This window comes from Echinops telfairi, unplaced genomic scaffold (assembly GCF_000313985.2).
Source record: "Echinops telfairi isolate 266 unplaced genomic scaffold, ASM31398v2 ScPeMD7_7469;HRSCAF=8507_0, whole genome shotgun sequence".
NCBI classification, from domain to species: Eukaryota; Metazoa; Chordata; class Mammalia; order Afrosoricida; family Tenrecidae; genus Echinops; species Echinops telfairi.
In genome coordinates this window covers 29,212,209-29,239,968 of record NW_022111372.1, presented here as the reverse complement: position 1 = coordinate 29,239,968, position 27,760 = coordinate 29,212,209, and the positions used below count along the sequence as shown (strand labels likewise).

At 41.5% G+C, this 27,760-nt stretch overlaps 3 protein-coding genes across 4 annotated transcripts in view; 2 read left to right on the top strand and 1 right to left on the bottom strand.

Annotated features, from left to right (window-relative positions):
- TTC3 (tetratricopeptide repeat domain 3) overlaps positions 1-7,353 on the bottom strand; it is a 129,478-nt gene extending 122,125 nt beyond the window's left edge. Inside the window, exon 1 of the mRNA XM_045284461.1 lies at positions 7,272-7,353. The gene's annotated coding sequence lies outside the window, so the exon portion shown is untranslated. The remainder of the gene's footprint in view (positions 1-7,271) is intronic.
- Positions 7,354-7,519: 166 nt separating this feature from the next.
- On the top strand, positions 7,520-26,614 carry LOC101659668 (phosphatidylinositol glycan anchor biosynthesis class P). Of its 2 annotated transcripts, none has more exons than XM_004696938.2 (5): positions 7,520-7,638; positions 8,047-8,150; positions 20,702-20,774; positions 24,704-24,822; positions 26,433-26,614. In XM_004696938.2, exons 2-5 carry the CDS (start codon positions 8,069-8,071, stop codon positions 26,561-26,563), a joined length of 405 nt encoding a protein of 134 aa, XP_004696995.1. In that variant the 5' UTR covers positions 7,520-7,638; positions 8,047-8,068; the 3' UTR covers positions 26,564-26,614. The 2 variants fall into 2 exon arrangements, with proteins under 2 accessions (XP_004696995.1, XP_045140687.1); XM_045284752.1 differs by having other exon boundaries at positions 7,525-7,611.
- LOC105978524 (60S ribosomal protein L27-like) lies at positions 8,664-11,054 on the top strand. Its single transcript, XM_045284508.1, has 2 exons — positions 8,664-8,679; positions 10,633-11,054. Exons 1-2 carry the CDS (start codon positions 8,664-8,666, stop codon positions 11,052-11,054), a joined length of 438 nt encoding a protein of 145 aa, XP_045140443.1.
- Positions 26,615-27,760: the final 1,146 nt, after the last annotated feature.

Here is a 27,760-nt window from a genome sequence, read left to right as displayed (position 1 = left end):
TGTTTTGAGAAACGATGTACAAATGTGCTTTACACAATTGATGTGTGTATGGATTGGGATAACAGTTGTATGAGCCCCTAATAAAATGTTAAAAAATAAAAAATAAAATAAAAAAAAATAAAACCTAACAATCAGTAAAAAAAAGAAAGAAAGAAAGAAAAGTATGAGAAGCCAAGGGCAAAAGAGATACATGGAACCAAATAAAAATTAAATGCTTTGTCAAAAAAAAAGTGAAAAGAATCTACAAATTGTGGGTAAATTTCCACAGGAACCATATAGCCAACAAGGGGCTATTATCCAAAATACATATACAACTTAACAAAAAAGTAAGAAACCCAATTAAAAACAGTAACAAAGAACTTGGACATTTTATCAAAGAGCATTTTCAAATGGCCAACAAGCACATAAAAAGGTGGTCAACATCATTAGCCATTACAGAGATGCAAATCAAAACCTCAATGATAACTCCCATTAGGATGGCTAAGATATTTTTTATGGAAAGTAACAAATATTGGCAAGAGAGGAACCTGTATTAGGAGTCCTCTTGAAGGCAGCTAACAACAATAATTCATTGCAGGTGGGATTACAAAATGGTACACCCACTGTGGAAAAGTTTTTCAGTTCCTGAAAATTTTAAACATCATATGAACTACTCACTCCATTCCTAGGTATATACCCAAGAAATGCTAACAGATAAATGTCAGCACTAGTCACAATAATCAGAAGGTTGGAAACAACCTTGGTGTACATTAAGGGATAGAAGGATAAACAAGACGTGGTATTTACATAAAATGGACTACTACGTAACCATAAATGAAGTCCTTTTTTTTAAATGTTTCTTTTTTTAACTTTTAAAGATTAATTTTACTTGGGGGCTCTTACAGCTCTTACAACAATCCGTCATTATAATCCATCAATTGTATCAATCACGTTTGTGCACATGTTGCCATCATCATTTTCAAAGCATTTTTCTTTCTACTTGAGTCCTAGGTATCAGCTCCTCTTTTCTCCTTGCCCCACCCTCCCACCCTCGTGAGCCCTTGATAAATTATAAATGTTATTTTCATCGAGTCTTTTTTTTCATCAAGTCTTAATATATACTAACACTGCTACATCATGAAAACACTATGCTTAGTGAAATAAGTCACTCATAAGAAGATATGAAAAAAAAGATAAACGTCTCATTTCCATGCAATAACAAGATTAGAAGACAAATGTATGAAGGCAAAATCAGACTAGTGGTTGATTACCATGGGATGCAGTTGTGTTTCTGATTATGATACAGGGAAATTTAGCAATGATTATGGATGATGGTTGTACAAATTTAGCAATGATCAGCAGGGAACCAGGGGGTATGACTAAGGTCTATTTTTTAACTGAATTACCAGCTATGATGCCAAAAGTATCACATCAACAATTAAGATAAATGGGATCTCTTAAGAGTTAAATTCTTTTGTTTCAAAATGCAAAATAAAGAGACAGTCTACAGATTGGAAGGAAGTTTTTAGGAACCCAATATTCAATAATGGTCTAATATCCAAACATTTGATGCTCTAAAAAAAAAAATCTCCTGTAACTTAACAAAGAGACAGGCAACCCCAACATTTTAAACTAGGAAATGTATTCAAGCAGACATTTCACTAAAGAGGCTATACGCTTGACCAACAAGCATAGGAAAGATGCTCAACACCATTAGTCATTCCAGCAACCAACCTACGGCCACAGAGTCGATTCTGACTGTGGTACTGCAAGACAGAGAAGAACTGCTCCCTGGGATTTCCGCAGTATAAATCTCTACAAAAGCAGACGGCCTCCTCTTCTTCCCCCAGAGCAGCAGGGGGGTTGAAACAGTTACGCTCTCATAATAATTAAGCCCAATGCTTAGCCCACTGTGTCTGGTCACCAGGGATCCTTCATTAGCCATTAAGCACTGCCTTTGAGTATCAATTCATTCTCCACTAACCTCACTGCCATTGAGTCGATGCCCGAAAGGACAGCGTAGAACTGCCCCTATGAGTTTCTGAGACCGTAACTCTTTACAGGAGTAAGAAAGAAAACCCTGACTTTTTTCCGAGTACTTGGTGGTTTCGAACTGACTTTGCAGTTAGCAGCCTAACTCATAGCCACTATGCCACGAGGGTGCTGCAAATCAAAACTACAAGATAACACTTTCCCTGCTAGAATGCTGCGATCAAGAAACAGGAAACAGGTGTTGGCAAGAATGTGGTGACATTAAAACCATCATCCATTGCTGACGGAATACAAAATGATACAGCTGCTATGGAAAATAGTTTGGCAGTATCTCAAGAAGTTGAACACACAACTACCATAAGGCCTAAATCCCAATCCTTGTTATGGAACTAAAAATGATGAGAAAGCAGAAACAGAACCTTTACAACAATGTTCATTGCAACATTATTTGCAATAGCCAAAAAGGTGGAAACAACCAAAATGTCCATGCATACAATAAGAAATTATTTATCCACAACATAAACTTTAAAAACACGGTCCTAAGTCACAATGGGACAGGTATTGTATGATTTCATGATTTTAAAATAGGCAAAAAGAAATCAAAACTTACTAGTAGTTACCAGGGGTGGGGGTAAGTGGAAGTGGGGCAGGGCGTTACTATAGCAACATCTCGCTTATTACAAGGTCCAAACTCAAACTCACTGCCATCAGTCAATACTGGCTCACAGCGACCCCCCCACCAGTGGATTTCTGAGACTAACTGTTTAAGGGACTGTTTAAGGGAGTAGAAGCGCAGTCTTTCTTCCATGGAGCTTACTGGTGCTTTCAAACTGCCGACCATATGATCGCAGCCCAAGTCGTTAACCACACCGCCAGGGCTCCTCTACTAAATGGCTAGTTATGTGAAATTTGGCAAAAATGAGAGATGACATCAGCTTACAAAATGGAGAATAGTTAAATCTTTACATAACTACCAAATCACATATGCCAAACCACTGAGAATCATGGCCCAGCCAAGTTGACACATAACCTTAACCATCACAGCATTACTATCAAACATACATCACTAAGGCACAAGGTAACTGGGCAGATTTTTCATGATCGTCAGAAATGAAAAATGTTGGACAAGATATTCAACAACGTGGGCATATGAACAAAGCACTGAGACTGCTGATGAGGGGGAACAGTTCAGAAAATGACAGTGAGGATGGGTGCGCAACGTCAAGCATGTGATCAGTGTCAGCACACTGCACATGCAAACATCATTCATTCGACAAATGTTCCAGATGTATCTTACCCAATTGCAAAATCAATGAATTAAAAATGTAACAGTGGAATAATTAGACCCAAAGTTAATCCTTTACAAGATTAATAGACTAGACAAACTTTGGACAAGATATATACTGAAAGAAGCCAGACATTAATTTCAAGATTTTTTAAAGGAATGTAACTACTGAAAAACAAACAAACGATTAAGGCAGTATCATGAGCTTCATGCCAATGAATTTAAGATTTTTGTTGAAATGGACAATTTTCTAAAATTACTGAAACCAAAAGAAATTGAAAACCTCAACAATCCTAAAAGTATTAAATGACTACTATTAAACTATTCATAATGTGCAATTCTTCACAAAGAAAGCATTAGACCCAAATGATTTACATGTAAATTCCAGATTTCAAAAAACAAACCACCCAATCCAAATCGCCCAGAGAAAACAATTACTACATTAACTCACCGCATAAGGCCTATGTAACCTTAATCCCTAGTCAAATGTAACAGTTAATAAAGAAAAATAACAATTACATTCATAAACAGGTAAAAAACTTCAAATATTAATAAACGCAAATTAGTAGCACATAAAGCTAGGTAGTCTGTTGAGACCAATTTGGGTTTATGTAAGCAATGCAAGAATGAGTTAAAATCGGAATTGACTCACTGCAGTGGTTGGTGTGTAGGTAATTTAACAGCTTGAACAAGGGGGAAAAAACATTTTCAACAGGTGCATAAAGTCATGACAGAATTGCAAGCAAAAACTTTTTCAACTTAATGAAGCTTATACAGAAACTCACAGCACATATCATTCTTAACTAGGAAACATTACCTTTCAAAGTTAGGAACAACACATGTATAGTCATTATAATGATAACAAAAAGGCTGGAGGTTTGAACCCAGCCAGCAGCTCTGAAGGAGGAAAAACCTTACACTCTGTTCCCATAAAGTTTACACCCAGAAAACTGCCTGGGACAGTTCAACTGTGTCAACATGGGATTTAGTTGATATCAAGCTGATATCAAAAATCCAAAACCCAGTCGTTGAGTTGGTGCAGTGAAACAGGTCAGCATAAACTTGATGACAGTGAATTGGGGGTGGGGGGTTAGTATCAGAGTGGTTTCTGTTAGCAGCTGATCACATCTGTACCACCCACCAATTTTTTGGCTCACAAACCTTCCCCCCCCCAAAAAAAAACCTTTTAAAAATTACAAACCCCTTCACACATTAAAATGGCATCTAAAAAGTGTCATGTTTAAATAATTAGAATTTCTTCAGTACCTGGTGACATTTTAAAATAAACTGATACATCATTTTCCTAAACATATGTCATCATAACTATACAACTAATAATAAAAATCTAGAAATTAATACCATTTGTGTCCAAGTATTCCTTTAAAAATATCCATAACTCCGCTGGAGGTTTAAGTACCTTAGTATAAAAACTTAGATAAATTCTTGCCTATCTGACCAGAAAATATGTACAAGAATATTCATTAGTCAATTCTTGAAAACAATGAAAATGTCTATCAACCAAACATATAAACTGTGTTAGAGTCACCCATGGAAAATTATACAGCAATTAAAAATTAAGGACTGACATCAATATCCAGTAATACTCTTGACTCTTAGAAACATACCATTGAATAAGTTCTAGAAACCCATATCCAGAATGGTTTTTTCCCCACAACTCAAAAATAGAAATCATACAACACATTGTTGAGGGTACATACAGAGCTGATAAAATTCATTTTGAAAAGTAATGACACAAAATCCAAGACAGTTGTCACCTCTGGAGGTGAATACATGCAATATTGGTACTTTTGATTTTTGGACTGGGTGGTAGACTGATTTTATTGCTTTACATATAATTACATTTATATGTGTCAAATATTACATTAAAACAAGATTAAAATGACCCATTCCTATTAAAAATGTTTAAGTCACCTCTGACAGTAGGAAGGTCCATATAACATACCATAGAAATTACCATCTTTATAAAAACCAAATGGGCTGATATTCATGAGGTACATAATAAGTGTTTATTAGAATTAATCTTATGAGGACCAAATGAGATAAAAACTGAGCCAGTTAGCTGTGAGTGGTGAACCAGCAGATTGTCATAATACTAAGGCAGAAGCCAATGTGGGTCCAAGCAAATTTAGCAATAAGCTCAAGTTATAGAGAAGGCAAATATATAAAAGTCTGGTAGCATAAAGTGTTAGCAAGAATGGAAATTGGTACAGCCACTTGGAGAGCATCTGTGATAACCACATGGCTTACTATCAAGGAAACCTATTAGGTGTGCTTCCTGGGAAAATATTCAAGTGTACAAGCAGAAAGGTACAAAGATGTTTATTGTGGGAGTTCTTTGGAGAATAGAAAGCTGGGACCAATTTCAAAGTCCAATAATAAGTAAATGTGTAAATAAATTATGGCATATTCATACAATGGAATTATATACCAGCAATTTAAATTAATGAGTCAGAGACAACACAAGTATCTGATTTATTCATATATAAAAATAAAAATTGATGCTGAGCAAAAAAAAAGTTGCAAAATGGCTTTTTTTTTTTAAAAAAAGAACTATATAAAGTTCTAAACCCAGACCACTACTATAGTGTTTATGGATTCACTGTGATCAAATTAAACAATACACCAGGGAATGATACACATAAACCTACACACAGTAGCTCCCTTTAGGAAAGGAAGGGCATCCCCACTACGTGCAACATTTCATTTAAAATAAAAGGTATGAAGTAATTTGGTAAAACGTGAACATCTGTAAAACCAGAATGATGGATTGGTGCGGTCCACCTCCGTGTTTTGCATGTGAAATAGGCCAGAAAATTTAAAAGGTAAATTAGAAAAAAAAGGGAAATTAGGCAAGAATAAGGAATTGAGCAGATGAACACTGAGAAAAAGATACCCAAAATGCAGCCCTTGAGCGCAGAGCAAGCAGCCCCTGAGCAAGCGTAGTATTTGGGTTCCTAATGGGGTCTGATGTCTGTCCCTGTGTAGTCTTATGATGAACCCTCTTTTCCTTAAATAAAATGCAAATTCCTTGCAATCAAAAATGTCCTAACCAGAACCATAAATGAGGAAATTGTGCCCAAGCGAGGTATGAGGTAATTTCTGTGAAAGCCAAATTAAACGCTGACTAAACAGTTCAGTGTTTTTAAGAACGCTCAGGGTCGACTACAAGGTCGGCCCCCGTTGGTGAGAGCATATATCTTGCGATGCGTCTGGAATTTGAGGAGCCTTTAGCGACTAGGGATGGTCTGGACCCCCACCCCCACCCACCCGTCCCCGCCCCTCCGCACGGGCAGCAGTAGCCCAAATTCACCTTTGATCTCCAGCTCGGTTGGGGTCCCACTACTCTACTCCCGGGACAGGCTGTCACCTAACTCCGCAAAAACGCAGAAGCAGTTGGCCAGGACCGCGCCTGCCCTCCCGGTTCATCTTTGCTGGGGACGTGGGCCCTGGCTCCTTCCTCTGGGAAGGGTCTCACGGGAACAGGTGCGGACTACGTAGGGATCAGACAGGGGAGGACGCTAACACATCCGAGCTGGGGACGCTTCGCTTCGGGCAGGGGTCGCGCTGGCAGAAGGCGGCTGCGGGAGCGCGCGCGCCCAGGAAAGATGCAGTGACCAAAGGGGGGCCACCCACCCCAAGGCCGGAAAGGGCTTGCGCATAGACAAAGGGGGTCGCGTGTCCGCGTGTGGAGTCCCTTACACGCGGAGACGCGGCGCGCGCGGGCAGCAGGGTCTGTGCACACAAAAAGGTACACCCCCGCGCACGCCCAGACCCCGTTGGGGCACCCGGTTGCAGAAGGAAGGTACCAAAGGGGACATACACCCTCAGGGCTCCCCAGTTAACGTAGCCACGCAGCGGGCATCACAGCCAACGCGGACACACCCACACTCACCACACCCCCATGCAGGTACTTGGAAGGCAAAGTACCCCCCACCCCGGGAGACCGGGCTGCAGCGGGACCCGGCGGCCCGCCGCACACCAAAGGTACACTTACCGGGGCCCGCAGTCAGCGAGCCTCGGACCTGAGCAGTAGCCCGTGTCAGCGCTGGCGTCGCTGCTGCAGCCGCCGCAGCGGACTCCACGTCAGCCAGCAGGTAGGCGGGGCCTGGCGGCAGATTTGTCACGTGGGGTGGAAACACACATGCGCAGTTAGGCGCCTGGCCCCTTCCGTCCGCCCGCGAGCGGAGCTCGCTTACTTTCCCCTGGCGTGCGCACGCGTCTTCCCAGCGTGCAGCGCCTAGGGCTGGGGCCGCCGCCGCCGCTCCTCTGCAGTTGCTTCGATTTTTCTCTCGCTCCCCAACAAGCGGCGCTTGCGCAAAGGACTCAGCGCTGAGGTGGCCGAGTTAGCGGGAGGAGCCCAGGTGGGCGCGTGCAGGGCCTTGGTTGAGGGTCCACCCCACCAGCCTCTGACTGAGAAACAACCCCCCCAGAGGGCAGGGTCCAGGCCTGAGGAGACCTTGCGCCTAGGGCGTGAAGGCTCGGACCCACTCACTGCGCTGCCCTGCCCTGCTCTCCCTGCCCACGCAGGCGCAGCTGGCGGGGCTGGAGCTGCGTTTGTGACTCCCCGTTTTCCCACCGTCCCCTCCGCTGCAGGTTGTGTGCGCGCAAGCGTGGGGTGGCCTGTGTTGAGGACGGCAGTTGGCTGTAGTTTCCGCTGACATAAATCCCTGCAGAGCTATGCTCTGCCCATAGCTCAGTAATGATGTTGTGATACACCAGTAGCGAAAGGGCATAAGTCACTGATGGATTGTTGTGTTTCTTTTCCGCAGATTGTCTAAAGCCACAGGGAAGATGGTGGAAAATTCACCGTCGCCATTGCCAGAAAGAGCGATTTATGGCTTTGTTCTTTTCTTAAGCTCCCAATTTGGCTTCAGTAAGTACATTCTTAATGGATGACCAAGAGCTCTCTCTCTTGTTCAAGGACAAGGAAATGTTGCACTTATCTTTAGAATGCATGCACATGAGCTGCGATTCCTTTTAGCAATGTTTCTTTTTAAGAGAACTGGTTGTTCAGGGTGTTTTATATGCCAGACACTGACCTAAGATCATTAGTCTCTACAGGACCAGATAAAATGGCAACGTGAATAAAACCTGGTTCTTAAGGAGGTCAGGGCCTTGTGGACCAGATAGATGGAAAAATCTGCAATGAGTACGCAGTGTGACGAGTGTCGTTTCGTGCTATTCCAATAGACATTGAAATTAAACAGGGAAGTCAGAGTAACCTTGAAATCAGTCTGGGATATCAGCTGCAGGTTAGCTTTCCCCCAGCACTTAAACAGATTATTACAAAAGAGTAAGTGTGAGGGAAGGAAGAGGCATCTGAAGGCCTTGAATGTAGGCATGACCTCATTGAGGAGTGAGGGGGCTGGTGAAGCTGCAATGCAGCATGCAGGAATCGGAAGGTGATGGAAATTAAGCTAGAGAAGTTCAATTGAAAGATATAACCATAAATACTGAATCTCATTTAATCCCAAAATGTCCCGTTGTACAGATGAAACACTAATATGCCCAGTCACACACAAAAAAAACAAACATTCCAGTCAATTCCTACTTAAGTGACACTCTAGGTCCAAAGCTGTAAATCTTTTTTTTTTTTTAAATCATTTTACTGGGGGCTCATACAGCTTATATCACAATACATACATCTATTATGTCAAGCACATTTGTACATTTGTTGCCATCATTTTCAAAACATGTTCTTTCTACTTGAGCCCTTGGTCTCACCTCCTCATTTTTTTCCCCTTACTCCCTCACCCTCCCTCACGAACACTTGATAATGTATAAATTATATTTTTTTTTCATGTCTTACACTGACCAATGTCTCCCTTCACCCACTTTTCTGTTCTCTGTCCCCCAGGGGGGAGGTTATATGTAGATCATTGTGATCGGTTCCCTCTTTCTCCCACCCCCCACTTTCCCCTTCCCCTCCCAGTATCACTACTCTCATTATTGGTACTAAAGGGTTTATCTGTCCTGGATCCCCTATGTTTCCAGTTCTTATCTGTATCCGTGTGCATGCTCTGGTCTAGCAGGATTTATAAGGTAGATTGGGGTGATGATAGTGGGGGGGAGGAAGCATTAAAGAACTAGAGGACAGTTGTATGGAAGCTGATTACTGCATATTTCTCATGGATAAGCTTGTGGATTCAAAATGCCAACCTTTCAGTTAGCAGCTGATCACGAAACCACTGTGCCACCAGGGCTCCTTGCCCAATCAAACCAAGCCAAAATTAAACACATTGCCATCAAATCAAATCAATTCCAACTCAGCCACCTATAGGGCAGGGGATGGTAGAGCCCCTGTGTGTTTCTGAGACTGTAAATCTTTATGGAGCAAAAAGTTTCAAAGGAAGGAGCAGCTGGTAGATTTAAACTACTGACCTTGCAGTTTAGTAGCCCAACTAGTAACCCACTACACCACCAGGGCACCAGTGCCTAGTCATACAGCCGACCCCAAATCTCCACCAAAAGATTTTGGAACTATAAGGGAAACTGAAGGGAGAAAATTGGGTATCTCAACCCACCTGTCTGGAACTCCCTGAAAACCAGAGTGGATGGAAGAAGCTTAGTGAAAAAAACCCTCTTTGCACTGTCAGTACATCATGGAAATGGCCTAGTAGTTGATCTATTGACTAAGGGAGTCTGTGAAGGTTTTGTTACCTGCCAGCACAGAACTAAGCACTGCCTGTCCCTGTGCCATCCCGTGGTCAGTTGTGGATTAGACTTCTGATTCCCAGGTTTCATTGTAACCAAGGTCAAATCCTGATTCCTCCACAGATAAAGCTGTGTGATCCAGGGCCACTGACAACCTCTCTTAGCCTGTAATGAGGAAGGGGAAGGTTGGCAATACTTACTGACTCTGTGGATAGATCAGTGGTTATTGATTTGGCTTTTTCAAGTACTTATAAACCCTGGTGTGTGCAGAACAATCCAGGGAGGTGGTGGTGGTTAGGTGTCATCAGGTTGGTTCCGATTCATAGCAGCCCTCTGGACAGCGCAACGAAATAACGCTTGGTCCTCCACCAGACTTTTCATTGGTTGTTAGGGGCGAGCCCATTGTTGCAGCCACAGCGTCAGTCTGTCTCATTGAGGGTCTTCCCCTTTTTCCCTGCCTTTACCAAGCATGATGTCCTTTCCCAGGGACTGGTCCTCCTGATAACATGTCCAAAATGTGTGAGATCAAGCCGTGACATTCTCACTTTTTGTACTTATTTCAAGACAGATATGTTTATTCTTCTGGCCGTCCACGTATCCATAATTCATATGCATCAGTTCTTCCTCCTTCATTGTCAGCTTTCATATGCATATGAGGTAATAAAAAATTCCATGGCTTGCCTTTCTACTGTCTGTCTGAGAGCCTGTCAAACTGAGCAAGTTCCTGAAACCTGGGAAGGTGGTGCCAGTCCTGGCAGCACGCTATTCAGGACACAAAGCCAGCATCGTGAAGAACATCAACAATGGCACCTCACACTGCCCCTACAGCCATGCCCTGGTGGCTGGAATCGACTGCTATCCCCGCAAAGTGACAATTGCCATGAGCAAGAAGACAATTGCCAAGAGGTCAAAGATGAAGTCTTTTGTGGAGGTGTATAACTATAAACACCTCATGCCCACAAGGTATTCCATAGGCATCCCCTTGGACAAAACTGTTGTCAACAAGGATATCTTCAGAGACCCTGCTCTTAAATGGAAGGGCCGTTGGGAGGCAAAGGTCAAATATGAGGAGAGGTACAAGACAGGCAAAAACATATGGTTCTTCCAGAAACTGAGATTCTAGATCTTACTTGAACCAAAATCATTAAAAACAGCCCCCAAATTTTAAAAAAAGTATATATATATATAATATATATATATATATACATGGTATATATACAGACACACACACCATGGCTTAGGTCAGGCACATCTTAGTCCTCAAAAGTGAAATCTTTACTTTTTAATATTGTAAAAAGGTCTCTCAGATTAGCCCAATGCAATATCATTTGATTTGTTGACTGCTGCTCCTGTGAGCATGGATTGTAGATCCGAACAAAATGAAATCCTGACCAACTTCATTCTTTTCTCGGTTTCTCATAATGTTGCCTGTTGGTCCAGTTCTGCGTGTTTTTTGTTTTCTCTCCATTGTCCTATAGGGTCGCTATGAGTTGGAATCGAGTTGATGGCAATTTTGAGTTTGGTATTAGCAAGGAGCCCTGGCTGCCTAGTGGTTACACACAGGGCTGCTATAACTTCAAGCTTGGCAGTTAAAAACCACCAGCTGCTCTGCGAGAGAAAGACGGGGCTTTCAACTCCCGTAGAGTTAGTCTCAGAAACCCACAGGAGCAGTTATTCCCCGTCTGACAGAGTCACAATAAATCAGAATCGACTTGAAGGCAGCGAGTGTGACTTTAGTTGTTACATTGAGTTGCATTCAGTATTGAAAGCTGCAGTCCTGGATCTTCATCAGCAAGTGCTTCAGCAAGCAAGGTTGTACCATCTGCATATTGCTTGTTATGAGCCTTTTTCTCCAATCTTTTTCTTCTTATAGTCCGATTTCTTGGGTTATTAAGAATTATGAAAAGATACAACCCTAACACTTTTCCTGATTTTAAACCATAAAGTATTTCTTTGTTCTGTTTGCACAACTGCCCCTTGATCCATGTACAGCTTCGACATGAGCACAATGAAGACTTCCCATTCTTCTCAAGGAGATCCATAGTTTGCTATGGTCTACACAGTCAAATGTTTTTACGTAGTCAATAAAACACAAGGTACCATCTTTCTGGTATTCTCTGTGTTCAGCCAACATTCATCTGACCTCAGCATTGATATCCCTTATCCTGCATCCTCTTCTGAATCCAGCTTAAATTTCTGGTAGCTCCCTGTTAATGCACTGCTGCAACTATCATTGAATTATATTTAGCAAAATTTACTTGAATGTGATAAGATTTTTATAATTTCCACAATCTGTTTGATTACCTTTCTTTGGAATGGGCACAAATGTGGATCTCTTTCAATCTCTTGTCCAGGTAGCTGTCTTCCAAATTTCTTGACATAGATGACTGCTTCATCAACTTGTTAAAACATAAGTTCAGTACTATCAATTCTTGATTGTATGCTACGTCTTGAAATGGTTGGATTCCTTTTGGTACTGTGACTCTGTGTATTCCTTCTATTTTTTTATCATTGCTTGCTTTAGCTACTCTGCGTTCAAGAGCAAGTTTCACAGTTTCATCTGACATCTACTTTAGTCTTTTCTTTCTTTTTGATGACCTGCTTTCGTCATATATGATGTTTTTGATGTCATCCTACAACTTGTCTGACCTTCAGTCATTAGTGTCAACTCTATCCTTGAGATGTTCTCAGAATTCGCATAGTCTCAGATAGTCTCCAGGTTGTATTTTGGCTCAACCTGTACTTCCATTTGAGCAGTTGATAGTCTGCCCACACTCAGCCCCTGGCCTTGTTTTGGCTGATGATGGGATCTCCACCTTCTCTTGTCACAGATGTAGTCATTTTGATTCCTGTCGGCTCTAGTTTGAGGAAGCAGCCTTTGCCAGTCATATTCAAGTGTCTTCCAACCTGAGGGGCTCATCTCTGGCACTTTATCAGACAATATTTTGATGCTTTTCCTAAAGGTAATCCCTTTCCTAAGTGCTAATCCTTCAAAAGTGGGTAGCCTTTTTTCTTAATATGGTAGCCCAGTAGAACCCGTTCAGCATGGGTGACCCTGCTGGTATTTGCAATGACAGTGGCATAGCTTCCAGTGTCACAGTAATCAGCAAACCACCACTGTTTGACAAACTGACAGATGAGTAGTGGTCCTGTGAGGTAGATTCTGTTTTGATTCTCCCTTTACAGGTGGAAGTAGTGAAACACACAGGCAGTTTTAAGAAACTTGCCCAAGATCACACTGCAAACTAAAATCAAACCCATTGCTATTTAATCAGTTCTAAAGAGCAAAACTGCCCCATAGGATTTCCAATGCTGTGCTATTTGTGGAAGCAGACTGTCAGAGCTGTATTCCCAGAAACCAATGACTCTTCTAAGCAGTTGAGCGCTTTAATGAATGTGCCACCTGGGCTCCTAAGGTCATACAACCAACTGGACTTTAAACTGGTTTCAGGGTCTGCACTCTTAAACACTTCAATCTCTTAGGGCTGTTGTGAAGATTGATTGGGTAATAATATAAAGCGCTTAAAACAATGCTTGGGGTACAGTAAGTACTGAGTACATACTAGTTCCTAGTGTTGTTATTAACATCATTTTGTAACCTTATTCTGTAGAGTATTTGATGGATTAGAAACCCTATAGAAATACGTAAGTATAAACTATTGAAATAAAAGTATTTTTAAGGCTTAATCTAGTAATACCCCCAAGACTTCCAAACCCACTGTCCTTGAGTCTATTCTGAGTTTAAGCAATCCTATATAATGTTGTTTTTTAAAATAAATCTTGATGGGAGCACTCAGCTTTATCTTACTCCTGAGAACTGGCTGGTGGGTTTGAACCATCAACCTTGCAATTAATAGTCCAACCCTCAACCAATGGCACCACTAGAGCTCCTTAAATCCAAAAATATCTACAGCCAAAAACTAATGCATCAAGTATTTACCAACTGCATATCATGTGCCAGCCACTATTAAAGGTCAGAGAGAACCCAAACAAAAGGTTCCCATTATCACAGCGTTTCCGTTGTAGTAGAGGATGATAGACAAAGAGCAAAACAAATGAGACATGCACAATGTCAGATGCTAACATAGGAAGAAACTGAATACAAAGGGTAAAACTTGCAAAGAGGTTTCTGTTTATGTATTTAAGAGTGGTGTAGCAACTTTGAAAAAGTCTTATTGTGAATTAGGTGAAGACTTCCAGTTCTTACATTCAGCGATTCATCCATCTTCTGATTCACCCTCCACTACAATCCCCTCAGTATGCCATCACTTATCCCACTTCCTCCCTGGTTTCCTGTTTCCATTCCTCCTCCTTTCCCAACCCTCCGAACTTGGTCCTTAGGTAAGTGTCACCCTTTTTATCTTCAATGGTTGATTATTCTAATGCAGAGATTAGTTCCGTTCCAGATCGAAAGGGTAAGGGCCATAAGCCTTGGGGGTCCCTCCAGTCTCTAGTCAATTAGTAAACCTGGTCTCTTTTGTAATTTTGAGTTCTAAAATTTTCCCCGTTCCCTCGGGCTTCCTAAGGTGATCCTTTTCTGAGCAGTTGGTAGTGAATGGTAGCCGTGCACCATCTAGTTCGTTTGGTCTCAGGGTTGTCCATTTGTCTGGAGTAACTGTTTCTGTGAGTCTTGATTTCCATCACTTTTCTTTCCTACGGACAGAGAAGTACCAGTAGTTACACCCTGGATGGCTGTTGGCAAGCATGTAAAACCCCAGACACTACTCACCAAAGTAGGATGAGAAACACTTGTCTTTTCTTTTTTTTATCGTTTTATTAGGGGCTCATACAACTCTTAACACAATCCATACATACATCAATTGTGTAAAGCACATTTGTACATTCATTGCCCTCATCATTCTCAAAACATTTCCTCTCCACTTAAGCCCCTGACATTAGGTCCTCATTTTTCCCCTCCCTCCCCGCTCTCCCCTCCCTCATGAGCCCCTGATAATTTATAAATTATTATTTTGTCATATCTTTCCCTGTCCGACACTTCCTTTCACCCACTTTTCTGTTGTCTGTCCCCCAGGGAGGAGGTCACATATAGTTCCTTGTAATTGGTTCCCTCTTTCCAACCCACTCTCCCTCTACCCTTCCAGTATCGCCACTCACACCACTGGTCCTGAAGGGATCATCCGCCCTGGATTCCCTGTGGAGAAACACTGTCTTTATGGACTTTGATACACCAATTGACTCATTCCCCCAAGGGGTTTGGTTATATCTAAAATGCTCTACCACATTCATGGATATATTTGCAACAAATGTAAATACACATATATGAATATTCTTTGCTATACCTATATATATTTGTACATGTACTTCTTTTCTCTCTCCTGCCTATTCAGCCTATGTGTCTTATCCAAACATCTACTTGTAGATCTCTACTGCACAACCTTATTTTACATAATATAAGGAAGTATACATTTTGATACCTCTTTAACCCTTTCATAACTGGTGAAACATGTACATCCCACCAACATTTTCAGGCTCTCCGGTTTCTTGGGAAACTTCCATCCCAGTTGTAGGAGATACTCCTACCTGATAGAGACCTATATAACTGAATTAAAAAAATGGGCCTCATCCTAATTCTCCTGCCAGAATACACTTGTGACTTAAGTGCCCCTGATAATCATCAAAATCCCTATTGCCTCAATAATCATAAGTTGCTATTTTAAATAGAGGAATAAGTTCCTTACTGAGAGATAATTAATGACTACTCACTGCCAACAAGCCAATTCCAACTCACAGTAACCTTATAGTACAGGATATAGCTGCCCTGCGGATCTCTGAGACTTACTCTTTATGGGAGTAGAAAGCCTTGTCTTTCTCCCATGGAGCGGCTGATGGTTTTTAACTGCTGACCTTGTAGTTAGCAGCCCAGTGTGTAACCACTATGCCACTGGGATTCCCTGAGATACTAGATTTGAACAAAGGCATGAAAAGTGAGGGGTTTATCTAGGTGGTTCTTTGGAGAAAGACTGAAACAGCCAGTGCAGAAGCTCAGAAAGGAGCATGCATTTGAGTTCAAGGAGTAGCAAGGAGCCTGAGGCAGGAAATAACAGAATTAAGGAGGTCAGAGGCCAGTGCTGGGCAGTTATGATAAAACTAGGTATTGGGTTGATAGGTACAAGAGGATCCCATGAAGGAGCTTTGAGAAATTCATGGGAAAATGTAATAGCAGAGGGATTGCATTTTCCATGAACTCTCTGAAGCTGTCTCATAGATGGACATATTTACCTATTTGAAAACAAACAAGGTAATGATAGATTGTGATGGTAGCTTTTAAGTAAATAAAGGGAAGTGATAGCAAAGTGGGGTGTGCATGAGGCAGATGGAGGCGGGGGTTGCCTCATGAACAGGGAAAACCTCAGATGGTGAAGGAACCAACCGTTGAAGAGAACAGATAGGTCCAGGTAGTCAGCACTTCAACTGCCCTTCAGTGGCCAGGAGTGGGAAGGTGGTATGAAGAACAGAAAGTATACCTCTGTGGCTGGAGCATAGTAAGGAAGGTTAGGAATGTTATTGGAGAGGTAGGTCTTTATAAGCCCTGGTAAGGAGCTTGTGTTTTTTGGTTTGTTTGTTTTTCAAATCATTTTATTAGGGGCTCATACAGCTCTTATCACAATCCATACATACATCAATTGTGTAAAGCGCATTTGTACATTCATTACCCTCATCATTCTCAAAACATTTGCTCTCCACTTTAGCCCCTGGTATCAGCTCATTTTTCCCCCTCCCTCTCCACTCCCCCCTCCTTCATGAACCCTTTATAATTTACAAATTAGTATTTTGTCATATTTTGCACTGTCCAACATCTCCCTTCACCCATTTTCTGTTGTCCTTCCCCCAGGGAGGAGGTTATATGTAGATCCTTGTAATCGGTTCCCCCTTTCCAAACCACCCTCCCTCCACCCTCCTGGTATCACCACTCTCACCACTGGTCCTGAAGGGATCATCCACCCTGGATTCCCTGTGTTTCCAGTTCCTATCTGTACCAGTGTACATCCTCTGGTCTAGCCAGACTTGTAAGGTAGAATTGGGATCATGATAGTGGGGGTAAGAGGGGGAGCATTTAAGAACTAGAGGAAAGTTGTATGTTTCATCGTTGCTACATTGCACCCTGACTAGCTTGTCTCCTCCCCACAACCCTTCCTTAAGGGGATGTCCAATTGCCTACAGATGGGTCTTGGGTCCCCAATCTGCACACCCCCTCATTCACAATGATAATGAATTTTTGTTCTTTGATGCCTGATACTTGATCCTTTTGACACCTCGTGATCACACAGGCTGGTGTGCTTCTTCCACATGGGCTTTGTTGCTTCTGAGCTACATGGCCGCTTGTTTACCTTCAAGCCTTTAAGACTCCAGACACTCTACCTTTTGATAGCTGGGCACCATCAGCTTTCTTCACCACATTTGCTCATGCACCCGCTTTGTCTTCAGCGATTGTGTCGGGAAGGTGAGCAACATAGAATGCCAGCTTAATAGAAAAAAAATATTTTTGCATTGAGGGAGTACTTAAGTGGAGGCCCAATGCCCATCTGCTACCTTAATACTAAAACTATAAATATATGCACATAGATCTATTTCCCCATCCTCATATATAAACATATTTACATAAGTACATGCCTGTATAATGCCCTTTGCCTCCAAGCTCTTTCCTCTGTTTTCCTTGATTTTCCTCTTGCCCCACTCTCATGCTCAGTCTTCATTTGGGTTTTAGTAATTCCTCTTGGTTACATTACCCTTGATCATGCCCTACCAGGCCTCCTACACCCTCCTCACCACCGATTTGGATCACTTGTTGTTCCCTTGTCCCTGGGTTTATTAACACCACTTCCTTTCCCCCTACTTCCCCCTCTCTCATGTCCCCCTGGAACTGTCGGTCCCATTGTTTTCTCCTCCAGATTGTTCATCCAGCCTATTTAGACAGACCTGCAGAAATAATAACATGCACAAAAACAAGACAGAGCAAAATCAACCAACAAAATAAAATAAAACAAAACAACAACAATGACACCAACAAACCAATGACTAAAAAAGCAAAACAAAACAAGAAAGAAAAGCTTGTAGTTAGTTTAAGGACTGCTTGTTGGCCTTTGGGAGTGTTTTCCAGTCAAGTCTGGCCCCAAAGTCTATTTTTGGTGTTCCCTGGGGACTTCGTTGCTCTGTTCCCCTTGCTGTTCTGTTGCACACCCTTAGTGTTTTGCCTCGGTGTGGTGGGATCAGATTGGGCGGAATTCCCACACTGTGTCTCCAGTGTTGTCCCCTGTAGGGGTATGGGTCAGTGAGAGATGTCGTGTCTCATAGTGGGCCCGGCCATGTGGTCTTCTCTGTGGATTGGCTGCTTTGAGCGGGAAACCTCTTCCTCAAGGCTTGGTGGGCTAGGATGTGCTCTCTCTCTCTTCCTCCCCCTTCATTTGCTCCCGTGTGAGGAGCTTGTGTTTTATCCTTAGGATATTAAAGGTTTGAACAGGCAAGTGATAAGGTTCAGTTACTATTTTTGGAAGGTATTCAGTGCTATTTGGAGAATAACTTCTCAAACATTCTCATTGGTGTTGAAATTGCTAATCACATAGTCTGAACACAGCTAGGTATCATTCTTCACTTGTCCTTTGCCTTCTCCCCCTAATTCATTCCCTCACTGAGTCTACTGCCTCTGATTTTATCACCATCAAATGCATCCTCTACACAGCCACCAGAGCAAACGCAAACCTGAACGTGCCTGCTTAAAATTTCTTTGACTGGAGTGTAAATATTATTTCAATGTCTGCGGTTTCTATTATATACACACACATATATATACATATACAGATATATTTTTAAGTTTGTGTTCCTTATACAGAATCTCTCGTGGTCTAGGACTTGCCCACTCCACTAGCTTATCTCATCACTCACAACCATATCGGTGCGGTCAGCTCGGGTGTCATCTGCAGGAAGCCTGCCCTGATCTCTTCAGTTGGTGTTAGGTCCCTTTCCTCACTCCTTCAGTACCGTACTCCAGTTTGCAAAGGGTGCTTTGGATGGGATTCACATTTGCAGCTCAGTAGGCTTTAATTTAAGATTTTGAGCAAGTTACTTACCATCCCCAACCTCCATTTTCTTTCATCTGTGAATTAGATATAATAATAGCTCCCACCTCGAAAGGATTTTGAAAACCAAAGAAAACCCAAACTCACTGCCAGCCAGTTGATGCCAGCTCAGAGGTTTTGAGAGGCTTTAGTAAGATTCTACATGTGGGGTTCTTGCCTCGACATTTGGCTGGTGTCACTCTCCCACCCTAGTTTGTGACTTCCTGGATATAGTGACCGAGTCTTTTTTTCTCTCTGGAGTTGGCCTCTCCAGAGTGCCTGGCCCATGATAAACATTCAATAAATGCTGTTTGTTTAATTAATTAAACTAAACAAGTCATTTCCACTTACAGACTATGCTCACGTTGTTTCCCTACAGTTACTTTGCATTAACTTTCAAAGCCGTGTTTTAAGTTCCCCACCAGTTCCGCACCACCCTTTCTCTTGGCTCCTACCGTGTAGTCACACCACGTCTCCCTTCATATTCCTCTTGTTCTCTCTCTGGGTCATGGCAGGAAGCATCATTTCCACGTAGTTCCTCCCACTCTTCTACAGGCTCCTTAACCACAAATACTTTAGATCTCTCTTATACTGCCTACTTAGTTTGATCATGTTCCACCTCCACCTGTCTGCGTTCTTTTTTGTTCCCATGTCATCTTATATCACGCAGTCATCAGCATTTACCACAGCATGATGAAACATCAATTTGCTCCACTCTATGCTCCACTGGATTGTAAGCTCAGGGAGGGCAGGGCTCATCTCTTTCACATTTGTTATTGTATATCACACTCCAGATACAGAGTTCTGTAATCCATATTTCTCAAGAAAAAAGTTATCAGCTCTTCACCATGATTGATTTAAGTAGTTTGAAATGTGAATTTGCCATTTCCCGTGGGCAGACTATGTAACCTAAGATTTCAGTCCCTCATTTGTAAAAATGGTATACATGTACTTCCTAGGGTTATTTTGAGGGTTAAAGGAAATCATGTATGTTAAATACATATTATTGTGCCTAGCCTGAAGTGAGTGTTCAGGTGTTATCAGTTAGTATTGCCTAGGGATAACTGTGAAGGGTCCCACCGAGTGCTAGGATTAAAGGACATAAGATAGTAAGTAGCCTGTGAGATAACAATGGGGACTCAGCATTTGTAGTATAGGAGCAAGGGAAGATAAAGTCATCTTAGAGCAACCCATAATTAGAGAATGCCATAATTACGCCCACCTCTCAGAGGATGGGTACCTAAAACAAATTGTTAGGTATTATAAGGATTACAGCAACTGATAAGGCATGGCTTACATTGCCTAAAATATTATGTGAGCATTAATAGCTCTTTAAAGAACAACTGTAATAGAAGGTAATGATGGTAAGTATTTTAAGTAGAGTTGGCCAGAAAAGAGGAAGACCCTTAACTTGATGGGTTGACACAGTGGCTGCAACTGTGGGGATGCAACAATTGTGAGGATGGTGCAGGACAGAGCTGTATTTTTCCTGTTGAACATCCAATCATTATGAGTCAGAACCAACTTGACGGCACTTAACAACATGGTACATTATAAGTGACACAAATAGAGCTAGAAGAACTGAAAGGAAGGAAAAATCATTTCTAAGCGAACGAGAAACAGCTTTATAAGACACTGAATCTTGATAGGTTGACTGTATGCCTTATTAACATTCCTCTTTCTCTCCTTTTTACAGTGCTGTACCTTGTATGGGCTTTTATTCCAGAATCTTGGCTAAATTCCATAGGTTTAACCTACTGGCCGCAAAAGTAAGTTTAATATGTTTCTTAAGTAAAATATTCTAAGTCTTAAATGTTTTCCTCTTTCGATATAGTAATGGCAATATAAAAATTGCAAACTTTTTAACATCATTATTGCTAAACCTGTTGAGGTGGTCATTTGAGCACATATGTTTATCTCCATTTCCTCCCCCTCCCCGCACATCTCACTAAATAACTCAACAAGGGTAGAAAAATTGAGAACATAGAAACCCACAGGAGTCAAGGAAGTGAAGAGTAAGCAGATAGCGGTAGCTGCCCTAGTCTTCACATATTCTAGAATGGTGACAGTGAGAACCCCATGAGAATATTTGTATTCTAGCACTGGGAAAGACCAAGCCGCTGGAGGTAGCAGATACTTTTTAGCATGGTATTTCTGGATTGGGCTGGAAACAGTGTTTAAGGAGCAGTTAGACCCTTAGACTCGCCCCTGCCCACTCCCAGCCTTGAAAGCTGGGAGACTAGCCCTCCCCTGTCCTGGAATAAGACAGGAGTATTTCCTCTTTGCAGGAACTGAAAGAGGGGCTCTAACCTGGAAAACACTAGGTCTAACTGAACAAGGAAATAAGACACCAAATTGAAAACTGACTGAGTCAAAGCATGCATTGCTGAATGAGATGATTGCCCAGCACCTTTCCTTACTAGGTCCCTAGACTTGCAGTTGCCAAGTTTACACTACCCTGCTCCTCTCAGCAAAAGATTGGCAGTTTCTCCCTGAGGAAGGTGAGGAACTCAAAAGAAAGCGTTCGTATTTCTTGCATGTGCAGATCCTCTAATGAAATATCCTGTTTGCTTATAATGAGCCTCACTCTCTGCCCTGCCCCCAAGCTACACACACACACACACACACACACACACACACACACGTGCACGCACACATCACCCCCACCCTCACCCCTTCCAATTAGCTTGTCAGCACTTCAAATTTAAATTTGGGTCGACAGCCGTTACACCCCAGGCATCAGAGGAAAGAGCCTCGAGCATGAAAGGTGAAGGACAAAGGCCTGCATGGAGGCCACAGAGGAAGCAAAGTAACTAAAAGACAGTTTAACTGTAAAACAAAAACAGGCTGCCATTAAAAAATCCAGAACACTGGAAAATAAAGGGAAGGTCACCAACAAATAACCACGAATCAGAATGACTCTGAAGAGCAACATTGGATGATAAAAGACAAGAGAGGAAACGTCTGCAGCCTATATTTCTGTGCCAGGAGCCTTGGTGGTGTAGGGGTTATGAGTTTTGCTACACTGTCAGTCAAGAATGAAGGAAACACCTAGCACCTGGTCATAGTTTTCTACATACCATTCTCCCATTAGAAGAGCCAAAGGTCCTTGGAGAAAGGGCTAGTTCAAGGCCTACAGCCAAAAAAACAATTTCATTGCCATCCAGTCATAGCAACCCTATCGGGCTGAGTAAATGTGACCTGTGAGTTTCCAAAGCTTAATGGGAGGTGGAAGCCCCATCTTTCTCCCTGTGGAGGGCTGGTGCATGTAACCTGCCTACCTTATGGTTGGCATCCCCATGGCCTAGGGCAGGGAAAACACCAGAGGAGCCAGAAACATATTCTGGAGCCACAAGGAAAAGAAGTGGCCCCCACTCTTCCAAGAACGAAAAGACTGGAGCATGTCAAAAGACAGGAACCAACCTGATAGACCTTCTGATAACCAAAGATGAGACCATTTGAGCAACAAAATAAATGACTGTAGAAGTAGAATATAACCCAAAGAATAAATATTTATGAAGCCGTGTTGATATAAATAAGCGCATGAGTAGATAAAAAGGTCAAATTTTCGTTACAGGGGAATTACAACTGATAAATGTAGAAAGGATGAGAACAATAGAAAAATCACCAATAAAACAAAATACCACTGTCACAATGGCTTCAAACAAGATCCACTAATGACTTGATGGGTAAAACTTTTAAGACTAGACATAACAGGGTGGGGAGGAAGGGATTAAAAAGAGGAGTTGATATCAAGGGCTCAATAGAAAGTAAATGTCTAGAAAAGAATGAAGGCAACATATGTAAAACATGCCTGATGCAGTCGATGTATGGATTGCAACAAGAGTTCTAAGAGCCCCCAATAAAATGATCTTTTAATTTAAAAAAATTTTTAAGAGAATAGACACAACAATTTTAAGAATAGACATAATAATTACCTGGCCCCAAAATTATTTCCCACAAAATCTTTTAAACTGATCATTTTAACGCATCTTCGTACAATGTCGGTGATTTTCTACTAAATTCTCTACTATTGTAGACTTGATTCTGGCTCAACAACACTGTAGGACAGAGTAGCATTCCTCCACAGGCTTTCTAAGACTGAAAAGTTTGACTGGAGCAGACAGCTCTATGACAGCTTACCACTGCACCACCGCCCTTGGTAGAGGTGTGCCTAAATTCCCGTGAGAGTACTCTTGACTTGTTAACTTGCTTCTAACAAAAGGAAAGGGGAAAATTAATAACCTTACAATAGAGAAACCAGGCAGACACTACCTTAACCAAGTGATGTAGCTTAGGTTGTTATTAATTAGTCAGTGATAAGTCACACAGTGTAATATGGTGAGGTATTCTGAGGTTTTCACACCCATAATCCTCCTGTAATCATGAGAAAACCCGAGACACACCCAAATTGAATTTGGATCATTCTGCAAAACCCCTGAGCAGTATGCGATGGTCATCAAAGACCAGGAAAGTCTGAGAAATTAACTGTGGGAGGTTAGAGGGAACTGAGGAAACAGGAAGTGCCACCCACGGCTTATCCCAAATTGGTTCTGGAAGAGGAAAATGACACGGATGAAATCGGAATGACGTCAGTACCGAAGCAAACTCACTTTTGACTTCAAGGGAAAGTTAATTTTACATTTGAAGTATGTACCAGAGATCAGAGAGATGTCAACACTCAGGGAAGCTGAGCGAAGGCTGTGCAGTCAGCGGTCTCGGTGCTGCCACTGCAACGCTCCCCAATTCCAAAATGAAGGGCTGTGCCCAACACAGCATGGCAAGATGGAGCACTGCACAAGCCCCGTCAGCCACCCCAAGGCTCGAGTCTTGGACTGAGGTGCAGGGGAAACCGAGCAAATTGGCAAAAGAGTATAATGACTCATTACAAGAAAAACAAAGCAAAATTGTGCAAATAGTTAACATTTTATTAACATTGCAGTGTTCCATTACGTTGTTTACATAGGCACAGTAAGTCTAAGAAACTGCTGATAGAACCAAAAATAGAGATGTAAGTAGAGTCAGAAGATAAGAGGGATGTGAGAGGGCAGAGCTTAAAAGAGCTAACTCCCTCATCTCATATTCGAACAGCAAGTGAAAATGTCTGAAATTTTTTAACTCAGTAAATGACGGTAGAAACCAGTTTGTAGAAATGAGGTAAATCTATGAAGAAATAGCTAAGGTGGTGAAAGTGTTTGCTTTTAGGGCGTGAGATGCCAGGAGAGGGATGGATGGATTACAGGACTACAATTTTTCACTATAAGCTTTGTGGAATGATCTGTTACTTTCATAAAAATTCATTTTAATTTAAAAAAATAGAATGTTAACCTAGTGACTAAATCTTGAGAATTATAACTTTTCAGGGTATCTTTTACCTGCTACGAATTCCTGGTTATGTATGAGTTATGTGTTGGACTGGTAACCCACAAGATAAATAGTTCAAACCCACTAGTTGCTCAGCAGGAGAAAAGTGAGGCTGTCAGTGCCTATAAAGATTAACCATTTCGGAAACACTGGGGAGCCATTTGTGGAGTGCTCTATTTTGCCATGCTCTATTGAACTCAGGACGATACCCTGCACTATGGGTCAGTGCCGAGCAATGACACCTGATAACAGGGAGCCATTCTACTCTGCCCTTTAGAGTTCTTCAGGCCAGCTTTCAGGGGTCTATTACCTACTATAATTCTCTCTTCTGCAGATACTGGGCAGTCGCATTACCGGTATACCTCCTTATTACAATAGTAATTGGGTATGTCCTCTTATTTGGCATTAACATGATGAGCACCTCTCCGCTGGACTCCATTCACACAATCACAGGTAAGCGTGCATAAGGGGAAGTGCTAAATGGAAGATTAGTGCTTTTATTAAGAAACACAACCACAAACAGCCTGTCGTAGTGACACTCATTGGCACGGGAACAAGAATCTAGGAGGAGTAAACACAAAGTTGCGTAAGATGACATGATTACATGGGAGAAGTACGAGCTGATGAGCACTAGAGAACAGTGTATTTTTCCGTAAAAATAGTAAGGATATGATATGTCCCTTCACAACTGGCCTGAGAGAAACTCCTTGCATCCTACGCAGGCACTGTTCATCTGGGAAGTGAAGGGTGGGGGGTGACCAACAAGGATTTGCAGACCTTGTTTGGGAGAAGGGATGTGGGGGAAGGAGGGAGGTTCAAATCCTCCTCGGGATCACTGTTCACCCCTTATCCCAACTACGTGGCTTGAAGAGCCATGGAGGACTTTTGTAGTTTTATTTATAAGTTCTTTTATTGCAGATTGAAAGATTAAGGTAAGTTAGATTCTGAGCTTGCATAGATTCTACAATGTAAAGTATTAACACTCCTGGGTTAGTGTGTGTGTGTGTGTTTGTGTGTGTGTGTGTGTGTGTGTGTGTGATTGTGCAGTGTATTTTGAAAATCGTACTTTAATTTTTCTCCCAAAACCTTTCTGTAATATCAACATTATTTTACTCGAATTACAACAAATAAATAATTTGCTTAGAGGGAAGATGGTTCAATTTGCATGAATGGCAGTACCAAACAATTTAATAGTTTGTGAGGTGGTAATGTAAATAGTTTCAAAACCTGCTTATATTTCTGTTCCTCAGAAATGTGACTACAGGACTAGAATCATCATTTTGCAGTTAATAAAATATTCATTTCTTTTTCAAATAAAACCTACTTTGCTGATTACATTTTTGATTGGGACATTCTTTTTTTTTTTCAGGAGTCCTTAACAGCTCTTATCACAATCTATACATACATCCATTGTGTCAAGCACATTTGTGCATATGTTGTCATCATCATTTTCAAAACATTTTCTTTCTACTTGAGCCCTTGGTATCAGCTCATTTCCCCCCCTCCTCTTCCCTCCCTTCCTCATGATCCCTTGATAATTTATAAATTATTATTTTCATATCTTAAACTGACCACTGTCTCCCTTCACCCACTTTTCTGTTGTCCGTCCCCAGGGGGCGGTGAGGGGAGGGTATTATATGTCGGCCACTGTGATCGGTTCCCCCATTCTCCATCCAGCCTTCCCATTCCCCTCCTGGTATTGCTACTCTCATTATTGGTCCTGAGGGATTTATCTGTCCTGGATTCCCATGTTGTGAGCTCTTTCCTGTACCAGTGTACGTGCTCTGGTCTAGCCTGATTTGTAAGGTAGAATTAGGGTCATGACAATGGGGAGTGGCATTAAAGAACTAGAAGAAAGTTGTGTGTTTAGTCGGGGCTATACCCCACCCTTACTGGCTCATCTCTTCTTTGTGGCCCTTCTGTAATGGGATGTAGGACATTCCTTCTAAAAAGAGATTTAAAGATTCATTTAGATATGTTAAATATGATCTTTGTCTTTCTCCAAACATTAGCCTAGTAAACTGTAGAAGAAATTGTCTAAGCTTTTTATCCTGTTCTTGCAGATAGCTATGCTAAAAACCAACAGCAGAAGAAGTACCAGGAAGAAGCCATTCCAGCATTAAGAGATATTTCTATTAGTGAAGTAAATCATATGTTCTTCCTTGCAGCCAAAGAACTTTATACCAAAAATTGAACCATATGAAAACATACTAACACCAAGTTTTAATAAATTTTTGACATCATAGCCTTGACTATTATTTTTATTGTCTGTCTTTTTAATACCCAGTATTAATTAAAAGTAAATTGAACTTCTCTTAGGCTTTTTTAGTTTCATTTATATCTGTAAATGTTCTCAAATATTAGTTATTATTGAATAGAATAAAAGCTGCATCTTCATTCGACATATTTTTAATAAAATACCAGTATAAGCAAGGTATCCCTCCCTCTGTTTTAGAATTCAAACACTCAGATGTAGAGGAAGATACATTTAATATTTATGTCCTTGACATAGGTTCATGTTTAAAGACACAAATAGTTACTTACCGAGTATTTACTTGTGCCATTTATTGCTCTATGGGGATGCTATAATGACAAGATTCTCTCAAAGAGCTTTTATTTTAGAAGCACATTGAGACAGACTATGCAAATAAGCAAACAAACCAAAAAACAGTAGTTATAATGAGTGCTATGCATAGAATTCAGCTATTATAATGTCCTACATTGACTACTTAATGTTGGTTAAGGAAGGCCTCTCAGGGAGAGGTAGTTTGGGCTGAGATTTGATTCCAAAAAGAAGAAGTAGTCATAAAAGATGGGAAGGTTAGGGTAAACTTCCAGGTATGAAGCAGTTCGCCAAAGACCTGGAGGTGAGAAGGAGCTTGGTGTGCTTCAGAACAGAGAGATGGTTAGTAGTAGGCCTAGTGCATCCCACGTGAGCAGGGATGAGCCTACAGAAGCTTGGTATGCCAGTCAAGAAAGTTTGGATTTAAGTGTAAATGTGATGAGCTGGAAGTATTTTAAGTAAGAAGCTGATGAAAGGCTTTAAACAAAGAGTGGCATGGTCTGATTTGTTTTTAAAGGGGCAGTCTGCTGGTTGGAGAATGAATTATGGGCAAAGGTTGAGAATAGCGTATAGAGGAAATAAGGGTGTCAATTAGAGAGGAGGCTACTGTGTTAGTTCAGACAAAAAATGGCTGCAGTTTAGACCAGAGCCTCAGCTTATCCCACAGCATTACAAAGTCAAAGGTTCAAACCCACCAGATGCTCATTGGAAGAAAAATCCAGCTGTTTCCATAAAGATTTTCCGTTTGGGAAACTGAATAGTGTCATGGGTTAGAATCAACTCAATAGAAGTGGAGATATATACACACAAACATCAGGGAGCTTCAGA